The following is a 13,050-nucleotide window of genomic DNA, read 5'->3' as shown; positions in this document are numbered from 1 at the left end:
CAGGAGAATAGGGGACTACAGAACGTTCCCCTGCATCCTCCTTGTGAAGCACAAGTGTGCTTGTGTGACAGGCGCTCCATTCATTTCTATGGGTCTGATGGAAATTACAAAGCCCTATAGCAGTGAATGGAGCGCCGTTCATGCAAGCGTTCTGGGAGGATGAAAGGGGTCTTTCAGTCCTTTGTTCTCTTGGTCACTGGGGGACCCAGTGGTCGGACCCCCGGTGATGTGATACTACTTGTGTCTGTCTTAAACGTCTGTAATGGGACAACCCTTTTAAATCCATTAATAACAGTGGCGTAAATAGGAATGGTGGGGCCCCAAGGTGAACATTTGACATGGGGCCCTCCCAACCCCCTGACCCCACCTACTGCACCCACTATTACGCCCCATAGTGGCCCCTACACACACACACACACACACACACACTATTATGCACAATAGTGGCCCCTGCACACAGTATTATGTCCCATAGTGGCCCCTGCACACAGTATTATGCCCCATTGTGGATCACCCATGAACAATTATTATTATATTAGTATTATGATCAGAAACCCAGGGAAGGATACAAACATGAAAAACACTGTTACTTACCTCTTCCGGGCTCCGGCGCATTCCCAGTAGATCTCTTTAGTATTGGACCAGATGTTACCTGACTCAGGCAAGGTCGTGATGCATAATGATGCTGGCCCATATGATGTCTGTGACGTCACCAAACATCCCTTAAGCCTTCCAGAGCATAGGAGAGGTAAGTAATAGTGTTTTTATGTTCCCTCACCTCCCTTGGGCCTCTGATCATTATATTTCGGGGTCTGAAATATGGCTGTGTTTGTGGGGTTTGTGGCCCACGGCCTAACTTACAGCCGTACCTGCAGAAGGGGGCAGCCGTGACCAGGAGCCAGGATAGGTAAGTAATTAGGGCCCGTTACCTGCTGGAGTAACTCCTATTAAAAAAAAATACATCATAGACGCACTGGGCCCCTAATGTCTCAGACCCAGTGGCAGCGGCTACGCTGATATTTACGCCCCTGCACTAATATGTGCAGTATTAAAGATGTATTCCCATCTTAGAATATAATGGCATAATGTTAGGATAGGGGGGTGGCATTGGACCTCTGGGAACTGTTGATCCCAAAATGAGAGGACGGTCCCTTCAGCATTTTACTTGCAAGATGATGCACCAACCTGTATCAAGGCTTCCCTCTAAGAATCTGATAGGTAGCAATAGCCCATCGCTACGGTAGGAAACAATACTCAATGTCAACCATGCGACGATAATACGACTTACTGATATGGCGAACTTCACGATCATATTTTAAAGACACATTTCATATATTTTATTCTTTGAACTTTTTATCCAGAGTTTACAAAGTTGTTATCTAGTTTTCAATCCAACAAACTATATACTATTGCAGTTGTCCTTTCCTATTAATTTTATCATGTGCTGTTTATATTCCATTCACACAATGTAAAAATCCTTTAATTCATCTTCAATGGGATCTGACGGGCGCTGGACTAGCAAATATTTTGGGTTATTGGACAGTCAACCAAGGGGTTGTCAGGCAGGATAAAAAATTTTTTAGTAAAAGGGGCAGAATGGATGCCTTCTAGTCTCTACTTCCTGTTTTTGTGTCTACAAACAGGAAGTGCCGATTGACCTGCCTCAGCCAATGACTGACTTGATGGGTATTTCCATTTCCTGTGGTCCAGAGAAACTTGGAAGGAGGGGGGGGGTGCAAAAAGTTTTGGAATGGCAGTAATGCAGGACCATTCTTTTAACCCATTCTGCCACTTTGGCAAAAAAAAATTTATTCTGCCGCACAAGGCCATTAATATCTGACTATACACTTAATAAACTAGTAATGTCACCGTAGTTAACCCCCAGTTGTCAAGAAAACTGCAACTATCATCTAAAGACACCATGTTCTACAAACATATCCCTGCCCCCCTGACACCAACACGCTCTTTAAGAAAACATTAGTCCTTTATTGGATAGGATGTGATCACTTGCCCAAAGAGATGACACTCTAAATTCACAGGCTTGGTCAGTTTTGACGAGGCACAGTAGGGGAGAGGCCGAGGGAACAGCCCAATCTCACAGAACGGGCCTCCTCCCCCTGCGGTGCTGAGGTGTATATCTCTCCCGCTGATGATGTTTTGCATATAAGCTGCCATCAGCCAATTGGAGGCTGCCATACGGCACGGCATGATGACATCACAGTGTGGTCCGGAGAAAGATGTGGTTGAAATTTTAGAGGGAAAGGAGATATCGGTCGCTCATTGCTACTAGTTATACCACACAGAACTCACTGTCTCAGTATAAGATGAAGAGCTATCTCACCCTAAAATGGACATCACTCTCAGTCTGTATACAGAGAACCGCGCTCCTAATAGTGAGCAGGTGGGGAGCGCAGGTACAACAGCACGATGATGATGGTGAGGGTCGCAAGCGCTGAGCTTGTTATGTTGAACAGTCGTGCCGTCTTTGCATCTTCCACAGCTCCGGTCAGGTCGTTCAACAGTTTTTTGTCTCTGACCTACAAAAAAAAGTCATGACGGTAAGCAATGATAGGTCTAGGATATGGCGGCTCAGCATGCGATTCCCTAATACCCCTACGACCCCCAAATATCAGTGGTGCTCCAGTGAGAGCCACAATCTCTTTAATGGTAATAAATGTGTATTGGCATATTAGTACAAGGGGTTGTGCTCGGCCGTAGGGAAGGTGATTTTTTTATATGGTGCGGCTTTCAAGATGGTATAAAACCCGAGATACAGCCACTTGAAGTAATACCCTCCTTTGATATTTGCTATATCTGGCAACAGCGGGTGAATCTTGCTAGGGAAACGGCATTTAGACTGAGGCCCCACTTTGCGGAAACACAGGTTTTTTGTTGTTGTTGCAGATTTTGCTGCAGTTTTTTGACATGGCCCCCCCTCCCCCCCAACCAACACCGAAGACCTTGACTAACCCCCTCCTACGCATTCCTGCGCGTTCTATTATGCCCCATAGTGGCCCCTGCACACAGTATTATCCCCCATAGTGGCCACTGCAAACAGTATTATCCCCCATAGTGGCCCCTGCACACAGTATTATACACCATAGTGGCCCCTGCACACAGTATTATACACCATAGTGGCCCCTGCACACAGTATGATGCCCCATAGTGGCCCCTGCACACAGTATTATCCCCCATAGTGGCCACTGCAAACAGTATTATCCCCCATAGTGGCCCCTGCACACAGTATTATACACCATAGTGGCCCCTGCACACAGTATTATACACCATAGTGGCCCCTGCACACAGTATTATCCCCCATAGTGGCCCCTGCACACAGTATTGTACCCCATAGTGCCCCTGCACACAGTATTATGCCCCATAGTGGCTCCTGCACACAGTATTATCCCCAATAGTGGCCCCTGCACACAGTATTATCCCCCATAGTGGCCCCTGCACACAGTATTATGCCCCATAGTGGCCCCTGCACACAGTATTATCCCCAATAGTGGCCCCTGCACACAGTATTGTACCCCATAGTGGCGCCTGCACACAGTATTATCCCCCATAGTGGCTCCTGCACACAGTATTATGTCCCACTGGGGACACTCGTAAACAATTATTATACTCTGGGGTCTTTTCAGACCCCAGAGTATAATAATCGGAGACCGGGGAATAAAAACATAAAAAAACACTGTTTCTTACCTGTCCCCCGGCTCCTACGCCGTCTTCTCCACTGCCGTCCTTCTTCTATGATGTCGGACATCACATGACCCGGGGCGCAGGCCGGGTTCATGTGACGTCAGAGACGTCAGGAAGGAGGCCTGGCAGGATCGTGGAGAGGTAAGTAACAGTGTTTTTTATGTTTCTTACCTCTCCCGGTCCGCCGATCATTATACTCGGGGGTCCGAAAAGACCCCCGAGTATAATGATAGCAGCGGTGGCGGCTGTCACCGGGCCCCTAATGTCCCGGGTCCTGTGGCAGCTGCCTCTGCTGCTATGGCAGTAGTTACGCCACTGGGCAGAATTTAGAAGTATAAGAATTTTGTATACATTTCCCATTCCATTTGTAGCCATTTTTGGCTTTGGCTCAAAAAAATGCAACAAAATTTGCAACAACAAAAAAGTTGTGTTTCCTCAACGTGGGGCCTTAGGCTTACACTGTAAGCCCCACGTAGAGAAATGTTGTGGAAAAAACGCAGCTCAAACACATTTTCACAGAGTTTTCCTCTACAGAATTTCTGTCCCTATTATACTATGGTAAATACCGGGGTTTCCATAGATAGAATTGACATGCTGCCATTTTGAAAACACGGCTTTTCCGACGGCAGATTTTTTTCTTCTGCAATGTGTGGTTGGGATTAGTCAGAATCTCATCCACTTTGCAGGTGATGCAAAACGCTGCCTTTTTTTTTTTTTTTTTAGCCATGGTGCGCATTTATAATACGGGGGCTTCCACGTTGCGGAAACACAGATTTTTTAATTTTTTTTTGTGCAGATTTTGCTGCAGTTTTTTGAGCCAAACCTAGTAGTGGCTACAAAAGGAATGGGATATATAGGAAGCTCCTTATACTTCTACCAAAATCATTCCTGGCTTTGGCTCAAAAAAAAGTAGCAAAATCTGCAACAAAAAAGGCTAATTTTTGGCAGTTTGGGGCCTCAGCCCAAGGGCTTACCCTCAACAGTATATTTGTCGTAAACATCAGAAAATTAGACGTTACCTGTCAGGGGAAAACCACAGAAGCTATAGGAGAACATACTGGTGATGAGTGTCCCAGTCTTGGAAACAGGGGTCCACCACTTCCTACAAGTCTTCTATGCCAATGGAGCAATGGTGTGCATGCTGCAGATCGCTCCTTACCCATGTATACCGCCACACCATACACATGGAACGCTAAGGGAAACGTGTCAGTCCCTATTCTTGTGATCATTGCTGATCCTAGTGATCGGACACTTATCCCCCATGCTACTGAGAAGAGAATATATGACATTACCCATAGCAAAGTGCATGTTTGCTATGAAATGTAACTACTCTTACCTTCGTTAAGGGGATATCATCACTCCATAGGGAGTGACCACCATATATGTGTGTGGAGTCTTATTATGCCATGAGCGCTCCACTGCAAAGGAACATGGGAAGAATATGAAAATCCAACTTCCATGATGTAATTAGGATGCCAGTGCCTCAAGTATGCACACCAATAGAGGGCGCTGACTGAGAATGTACAAGTTTGTCTTCCATGATGTAATTAGGAAGACAGAGTCTCAGTCAAGCAAGCCTATAGAGGGCGCTCCCACCAGATCAGTCCTCTCTGCGCCAAGCTGACGAGATCCAAGTACATCGAAACAGCTGTCCTTGGCTGAGAAGACTGTATCTGGTATAATCCCAACATCATTGCAAACAAAGGCCTCTGAGAAGGTCGGCATGATGTTAAAGGGAGCGCCCTCTATTGGTTTGCTTGACTGAGACTCTGTCTTCCTAATTACATCATGGAAGATAGACTTGCACATTCTCAGTCAGCGCCCTCTATTGGTGTGCATACTTGAGCCAGGGGCATCCTAATTACATCATGGAAGTCATATTTGCATATTCTTCCCATACTCTTACCTTCCTAAGCAAAGGTATACTATGAACCTCCTGAGCCCCAGTACACAATCTGGATCCCTGTTCCTATGCCACGTTTGCATGCTGACGATTTTGTTAGGGTTTAGGTGTGGATTTCATGGTAATCCGCCAACATTCTGCTGGCAACGCTTGTAAATAGCGTTATGTAAACCCAATTCACACAGGAAATTTCATGACAAAATAATAAGCGCCTGCTCTTTAGTGCTGCAAATTCCGTTCCAAAAAGCTACAGATCCGCTAAAATAGGGGTGTATTCAGATGGTCCATTTCTATGTGAAAAAATGGCAAAAATAATAAAATAATAAATTGTTATTGATATGCGTTAAAAAATGTATATCTTGGGTATAAATATATTAAATTTATTAAAATATTCTCTCCAGATTGTGTACTGGTGTCTTTTTTTTTCTCTACTATTCCCATTCCAAAAAGACCTCCAAAACCCAAAAGCAATATAGGTTTGAGATCCCAAATCTTTAGTAGTCCCAAGTCCTAAAATTTATGCAGATAAATAGACCAGAGGACATATATACAGGGATGTCACAGACTTAACCTCTCCCTGTTGCCACTACAGCGCCATAATGATATAATGCCACCACAGCACCCACAGAGTTGTGGGAGACGGAGTTGTGGGTGCCGAGGTGGCATTATATCATTACGATATCTTTCAAGGTTTTTTGGACCTGATTTTGACGCGGAATCCACCTTAGAATTCGGCTCCAAAAAACACCTTCCATTGACTTCATTGGGAGCCATTCACTTCTTTATTTCCCCTAGTGGTTTTATTCCGCTCGCTGAAAAAAGAAGCGAGCTGCCCTTTCTTGCTGCAGATTCTGCGGCGCAAGACTCCCTCCCGTCTAGGCCCATTCATTTGGGCCTAATCCGGAGCTGAATGCCGCAACTGGATGCCGGTGCACTACACCGGCATCCAGTCGCAGCTAGCAGTTTTTTGGACTGGATTCTGAGGCGGCCTCCACGCCAAACCAAAATCCGGTCCAAAAAACCCCATGTGAACTTACCCTAAGGGCTCGTTCACTCGGGGTAAGAGGGGGCGGATTGTGACGCCGAATCCACCTCAGAATCCGCCCCCTCACAATAGAGGTCTATGTAGACCACTAGTTTCCTTTTTTCTGTGAGCGGTATGTTCTGGCTCACGGAAAAAAAGAAGCGAGCTGCCCTTTCTTCAGGCGGATTCCGCGATTGAGTCAGCCCTGGCGTCCGCCTCACAACAGCACCCTCCGGACTAAGCCCATTCATTTGAGCCTACTCCGGAAGGGGAAGGCACGACTGTTGGAAGTCGCGGCAGTCGTGGCAGGCGTATTTTGGTCCAATTCTGATGTGGCTTCCCATATCAGAATCAGGACGAAAATGCACGGCGCTTATCCACGTGTGAACTAGCCCTAAGAAGGCATAAAAAAATACTACCTGCGAAAAAACTCCATGCGATCTAACAGAATTAGCAAATCTGCGCTTTGGAGCCACAGTAATGGCCATGTACTCGGAAACCTCAACAATAAAGACTTGCCAGAGGACTATGTTTGACCTACAGCAGCTGGTCAATGTACTGCTATGTGGCCTGCAACTTTAGGGGCCTGGCTGTTGCCCCCGCCCTTTATTTTTTTTAATAGGTTTGGATTACTCCAACAAGTGGCACTCACTATTCTTGCAATTTCTTACAATATTACCATAACACTCACCTTCAGAGAGTAGGCCAGCGCAATGAAGCCCAGGCAGCAGAAGTTCAGGTAGACAAAGTTGAAGATGGACCACAAGTAATAATCGTTGACCTCGGTTGTCTCAGGGGAAATCTCTATGACTGTAACTGCAGGCCCACTTTTCCCGGTGGCCACGGACACGGTCCCTGGAGGAGGCTTGGTCTTCTTCTTCTCACGCTCCAGAGTGTGTTTACATTGTGGTAGGTGCCACGTACCTTCAACTTTATATGCCTTATTTTCCATGTCTCATAGAAGGAAGGCAAGAAATGGGAGTGCTATTCCTACTGAGGAGGCCCAGAGCCTAAGCCCGCCCACGAGGAGCAGAAGCGGCTGGAGACAAAAGAGGGAAAGTAACAGAGAAATGACATATGAATAGATGGTCTCTGTTTATTGAGATCCATTCTGTCGGTTTGTACACTTAGTATACATCTATGTAATGGCATAACATATATATCACACAGGAGACACAGAGGATAAGGATAGCAGTCTAATATGGTTATGTGATACAGGCAAGGTCATGGCGGTTATCGGAAAGTGCACTGGGTGACGGAGGCAGCAAAGTGACCTGGTAAAGGTACACATAGCAGGATGACTAATATTTCGGTAATAGATAGGAATACATATACACTGTCCGAGCCGGGCTCCTGCACGTCCGAGTCATCTCGTAGAGAGTGAAATATAAACCTGTTTCTCTCTTTCCATAAGTAGTTCTCCATCCATCCATCCATCCATCCATCCATCCATCCATCTCCATGCACTATCCTCCCATCTTCCTGTTCTGCAGTATGATCCTGCAGCAACACATCCATTCTTTGTTTTGCTTTGGGCACTGCAGGAGAAATCTTAACTTGTCAATAACCTGCAGCCTATTGCGCTGCGCCCCACAGAATTGAGATCATTGATCCATATCTATCACAGGATCCCATTGCACTAAGGATCCTGTTATATTCAACAGACTTTTCCAGCATCTCCCATAACATTCCAGCCCGAGACAACCGGAACCCATCCGGGTATACAAAATACACCAAGGCTTCCTATAGTTACCAGAACTAACATTTCATCAAAAGTATTGAGCCTTGTCCAAAGTGTGTCACTGCCACTACATCGCGGTAAACAACAGAGTCCCTGTCTTCAGTCTCCCGACGGATTCAGAAGAAATGACACAATACACTTGTCTATAACAGTGAATCATTATTGCAAAGCACTGCAGCAATTACAAGGACGACACTCTGCATTTCATGGATTTTCAGTCTGACCCCTGCAGAACATCACACCTTTATGCCCTTTGGTATCAGCTTACACCGTGATGCTCTGGTTATTTGCAGGTTCTCTACTCACCTCGCAGGGCTCTTGTTAGGACCACTCTGACCGCCTGTCCGTGACAAGTGGGTACCCCCAGGGAGAGAGTGCAGATAGGAACAGCTGCATGTCTTAAAACAAGAGACTGTCTGTATCAGTCAGACAGACTATAGAGGAGGGAGGAGGAAAAAGGGGGTGTCCAAGGATGCTGGAATGACCGAAAGAAAGGAAGGAGGAGCAGTAAGGGAGGAGATCGGACAGGGGTGTCCATAGAAAGATTCACACATGATTCATGTAAACACCTTCTAAACCACTGAATCAATCAAATATTACATCCGTGAATGGTTTGCAATGGGGATGACGGACATAATAAAACATAAAAGTAAGTTGACCTCTAAATATCTACCTTAGGGAGCAATTCCAGCCCGTCTGCTGGTTAGAACATTTGTACAGCCTAATAGCTTCTGCCACCTCTGTGATGCCATGCCTGGATGAACAGACAGCAGGTATACATTACTGCTGCCTGTGCAAGAATGGCAGAGTCTCCTTGACAATACTGCAATGCCCGGCTCCTGCAGACTGAGTCACTTGCACACAGGATACAATGCTAATCCCCCAGTAACTCTGCTCCTTGTCCAAGAAAGCATAGCCGCAGGGAAAGCTGGAGGGAGCCAGCAGCAAGCACAAATCATGTCACTGCTGGAGAGCAAGCAAGTGACAATTCAACAAATAGGCGTCACTTGTCAAATTCTATCCACCGCTCACTACGTCAGTGAATGCATGTGTTACTGACATGGCCGTGATGTACAGAATGTCACGTATATACTAAATCCAGATTCAGGAAAAAGTACTTGAAACCTGCAGAAACACAGTCTTAATATTTCATAGGTTGCAGTTATCCTCTTTATTAGGGACCCATAAATCTCATCCCCCCATATATACCAACAAATACCAGTAAGGAACGACCTGCCATGTTATGTGATGTGCTCCTGCCGGAAGCCTTGGCTGGATTGGTCACATTTGGTATAATACCGACCAAACTGGTACAACTTACAGGATTCAAGAAGACCCTGAAGACTCCCCTATTCAGGAAGGCCTACAACCCCCAATAACACTATCACCGCACTGCCATCTGTACAGTCTCCCCCTCTCCTTCTGTCTCTACCCCCTTCCCTCATACATTGTAAGCCCTCACGGGCAGAAAAATACCCGCAGCAGAAATGCTGCGACTTCCAAAACCATTGCTGGCGGTTTCCCTATAGGTATAATGGAAACAGAAAATCTGCAGTGAAAAATTGCGAAAGCGCTGCAGTTTTCCCCGCAGCATTTTTTTGCTGTAGCATGCTACGTGGGGCCTTAGCCTTAAGCTGTAACATGTGGGTTAACTAGACGACATACTGTGAGCTACTAGTGTTGACTAAATCGGCCCCTGATTTTCTCTCTTTAGCCCCATACAGGGATCTGAACTTTCCCACCTAGTCACTACCTCTAGTAGTCACAGTACTTGTGGAAGAGCAAGAGATGCCAATGCATGGTCAGGAGACAGGCTGAGGTCAGGGCAGGCGGAGTTCATAATTAGAGATGAGCGGTACTGTTCGGATCAGCCGATCCGAACAGCACGCTCGCATAGAAATGAATGGACGTAGCCGGCACGTGGGGGGTTAAGCGACCGGCCGCCATCAAAGCGGAAGTACCAGGTGCATCCATTCATTTCTATGCAGCGTGCTGTTCGGATCGGCTGATCCGAACAGTACTTGCTCATCTTTATTCATAATGGCAGAGATATAGCTAAAGGTCTTGGGGCCCCTTTCTCCTTTTTGCCACATACCAACCCCCAGTTGCCCTCAATGTTCACCTGCCTCACCCTGCTTAATTGGAGTCAATGTCAGGCTCACGTAGTATAAGGTTGAGTTTTTGTAAGGGTCGACCTGTCACTGCAGCTATACGACACTGCTAGAGTTGCTGCAGTATATTGTTGCGAGGGGAGCCCAGAGGTCAGAGCCAGCAACACAATGGTAATCCAGGCCAAGGGCAGGGCAGGGGGCACAGGTTCAGAATCGGATGACAGGTTGAGGTCAAACAAGATTAACCACAGATATGGACACAGACACACCATGACAGGGAACTAGCAAGCTAGGAACCAAAATTGCTCAGGCAGCTTCCTGTGGGAAAAGCTGAGTTAAGGAGGACATTTAATGTTATATGCTACTGCAAAGCTGACAGTGGACTGAATTCAGTCTACCATTAGTTTTGCAGGTTTCTTCCCCAGTTCCAGAGATATTGGTGCCATTACTGCTACCGATATCACTGAACTGTTGGATGGGCCAGCCATATAGCTGAGAATATATGAGAACCCGCTCTACCTCCTCTCCCCATTCACAGTACAAGACTATAGAAGTGTACCGTCAAAAATGCTGAGCTGTGAGGTCTGCACTCCCAAAAGGCAAGGGCTGGGGCGCAGCACCTGGATCGGGAGAACAGAGCTGGAGGCAGAGACAGACTTCTCTCTTGTCCCGTTTCTGTATAAAAACAGCAGATACCTGATGGACCCCCATTATAGTCAATAGGGTTTACCGGTATCCACGTATAACTGTCAGTTGGGTCCCCTGCAAGGCCAAGGTTTTTTGTTACATTGAGTCTCTATCTGCTCTGTCTGTTGCTCTCATCCTCCGATGGATGACAGCAACGGACATTAACAGCAGTAGTGTGAACTCACTCAGACAAGCAGTGACTGATGCTGGATGATAAACTAGGCTGTCTATTCTACGCTTATACCATCTTTCAGTTGGCTGATTTGACCCAGAATTTTGGCACCTTTAAGCCATGTCCCCTTTTCGATAATTCAACACCACGTGAAAATTTTTAGCCCAAACTAGATGCGTCAGGTTTACGCCAGTGTCTAGTCGTAACCACAACCATAAATCTGGGCCTGTGTCACAATGTTTGCTGCGAGATCCAAGGCGTTACAAGATGGATGTCTCTAATAAAGAGGCCAACGTACAATCTGGAAATGAGATTTCCTAATTTCCCATTTCGATGCATGTGACATCTGGCTGTCATATTATTCAAGCAGTAAAATGTTACACAAACAGATATGACTCTGCTGCGGCGTCTCCTCACCGCCTCATCTGTACTTACAATGAGCCAAGCCTTGCTGGCCGGATTCGGTGTTCTCTCTGCCCCAATGCGCCCTAATGAAAGCCTGGAACAAAACTCCATTAAACAGTGGAGACCCTGCATTGCAGTGAGCTTTAATTCATTGCTGTGCAACCTGGTGGAAATCGTCTTCAATGTAATCACAGATGAAATATGTCCGCGCTGCCAACAGTATAATTGCCGTGCTACGGTGTGATGTATTGCCTAAATATCCCCGTCCCAAATTGCAGAGCGCTCAGGATGTCTCGGTGCAGACACTACCCCCTCTACAGTACAGTACGAGTCAGGAGATACTTCTCTGCAGCAGTGGTGGCACTACAAGTCCCAACAGCATTGCCACAGCACCTGGAGACTCCATGGCGGCGAGCCAAGGATAGAACAGCACTCCGCTGCCGGACACTTTATTACTACGCTAGATTGTAGTCAACAGGATGTCCAATTTTAATCTAATTTTACTACGGCAATTGGTTTTGCAGCATAAATTGTCAAGCGTGCCTGCTGTGCTCCGCTTTACTGTTAATCAGGGGGCACCGTAGGAGAAATCGGCTTCTATTAACACAATGGAGATTGGCTTCACCCCAAGCCAAGAAGAAGACAAGACGTTTACTACAACGCTCTCATCCTTGTCATAGGCTCCCGGGTGGTGATGGGTTTTGATGGGGCTTATTCATGGCAGCAAATTCAATTACCCAGTAGTAGAATTACAGACGCTGTGTGAACAAGAACAAAGTAAAAAAAATAAATAAAAATAAAATAAAATAAAAATAATAATAATATGACCACGTTACAGTTCCTACCTATGATATGAAAATCCCCTTTATAGGATGATAGGCCACAAAGAGGATCGGTCAGCTCTCACGTCTGCTTAGTAAATACTGGGATTCCCCATTAGGTCACCTAGAGAGTCTTTTCTCAGAATTACGAACTGGGACGTTCCTCTGTTACTCCTCCTAGAAATTTCTAACTAAACTGGCAACTGGGTGTGACTTCTCGTCACAGGGGTGTGCCCCTGCCATCTGAATTGTCAGCAACGATTGGGGAGTGTCAGACTGTGCAGGAACATTCACCCTCAGACAGGCTAAGGGTTGGTTCACATCCACATGGGGACTCCCCCGAAAGGAGTACCAAACGCAATCTCAAGAGCTGTACAGTAAAAGCACACGGACCCCATAAACTATAATGGGGTCCGTGTGCTTGCCGTGAGATCTCCGAAGGGAACATGTGGAAAGGAAGGTACTTCACAATCTACTTTTCTGTCTG

The 13,050-nt window shown here is 46.3% G+C and overlaps 1 protein-coding gene across 1 annotated transcript; it reads right to left on the bottom strand.

Annotated features, from left to right (window-relative positions):
* Window positions 1-1,907: 1,907 nt before the first annotated feature.
* On the bottom strand, window positions 1,908-8,923 carry IFITM10 (interferon induced transmembrane protein 10). The gene is made up of 3 exons (XM_075281420.1): window positions 8,674-8,923; window positions 7,318-7,665; window positions 1,908-2,537 (listed from the first exon to the last, which is right to left on the bottom strand). Exons 2-3 carry the CDS (start codon window positions 7,576-7,578, stop codon window positions 2,388-2,390), a joined length of 411 nt encoding a protein of 136 aa, XP_075137521.1. The 5' UTR covers window positions 7,579-7,665; window positions 8,674-8,923; the 3' UTR covers window positions 1,908-2,387.
* Window positions 8,924-13,050: the final 4,127 nt, after the last annotated feature.

This window comes from Leptodactylus fuscus, chromosome 7, assembly GCF_031893055.1.
Source record: "Leptodactylus fuscus isolate aLepFus1 chromosome 7, aLepFus1.hap2, whole genome shotgun sequence".
NCBI lineage: Eukaryota > Metazoa > Chordata > Amphibia > Anura > Leptodactylidae > Leptodactylus > Leptodactylus fuscus.
Note: the sequence above shows the minus strand (reverse complement) of the source record. Positions and strands in the feature narration are given on the sequence as shown.

Bases quoted from the DNA above. Each gene is read 5' to 3' on its own strand.
- IFITM10 (XM_075281420.1), bottom strand. From the start codon at position 7,578: ATGGAAAATAAGGCATATAAAGTTGAAGGTACGTGGCACCTACCACAA. The intron at 2,538-7,317 runs GTGAGTGTTATG...TTTTTTTTGTAG, and splicing joins CGCTGGCCTACTCTCTGAAG to GTCAGAGACAAAAAACTGTT.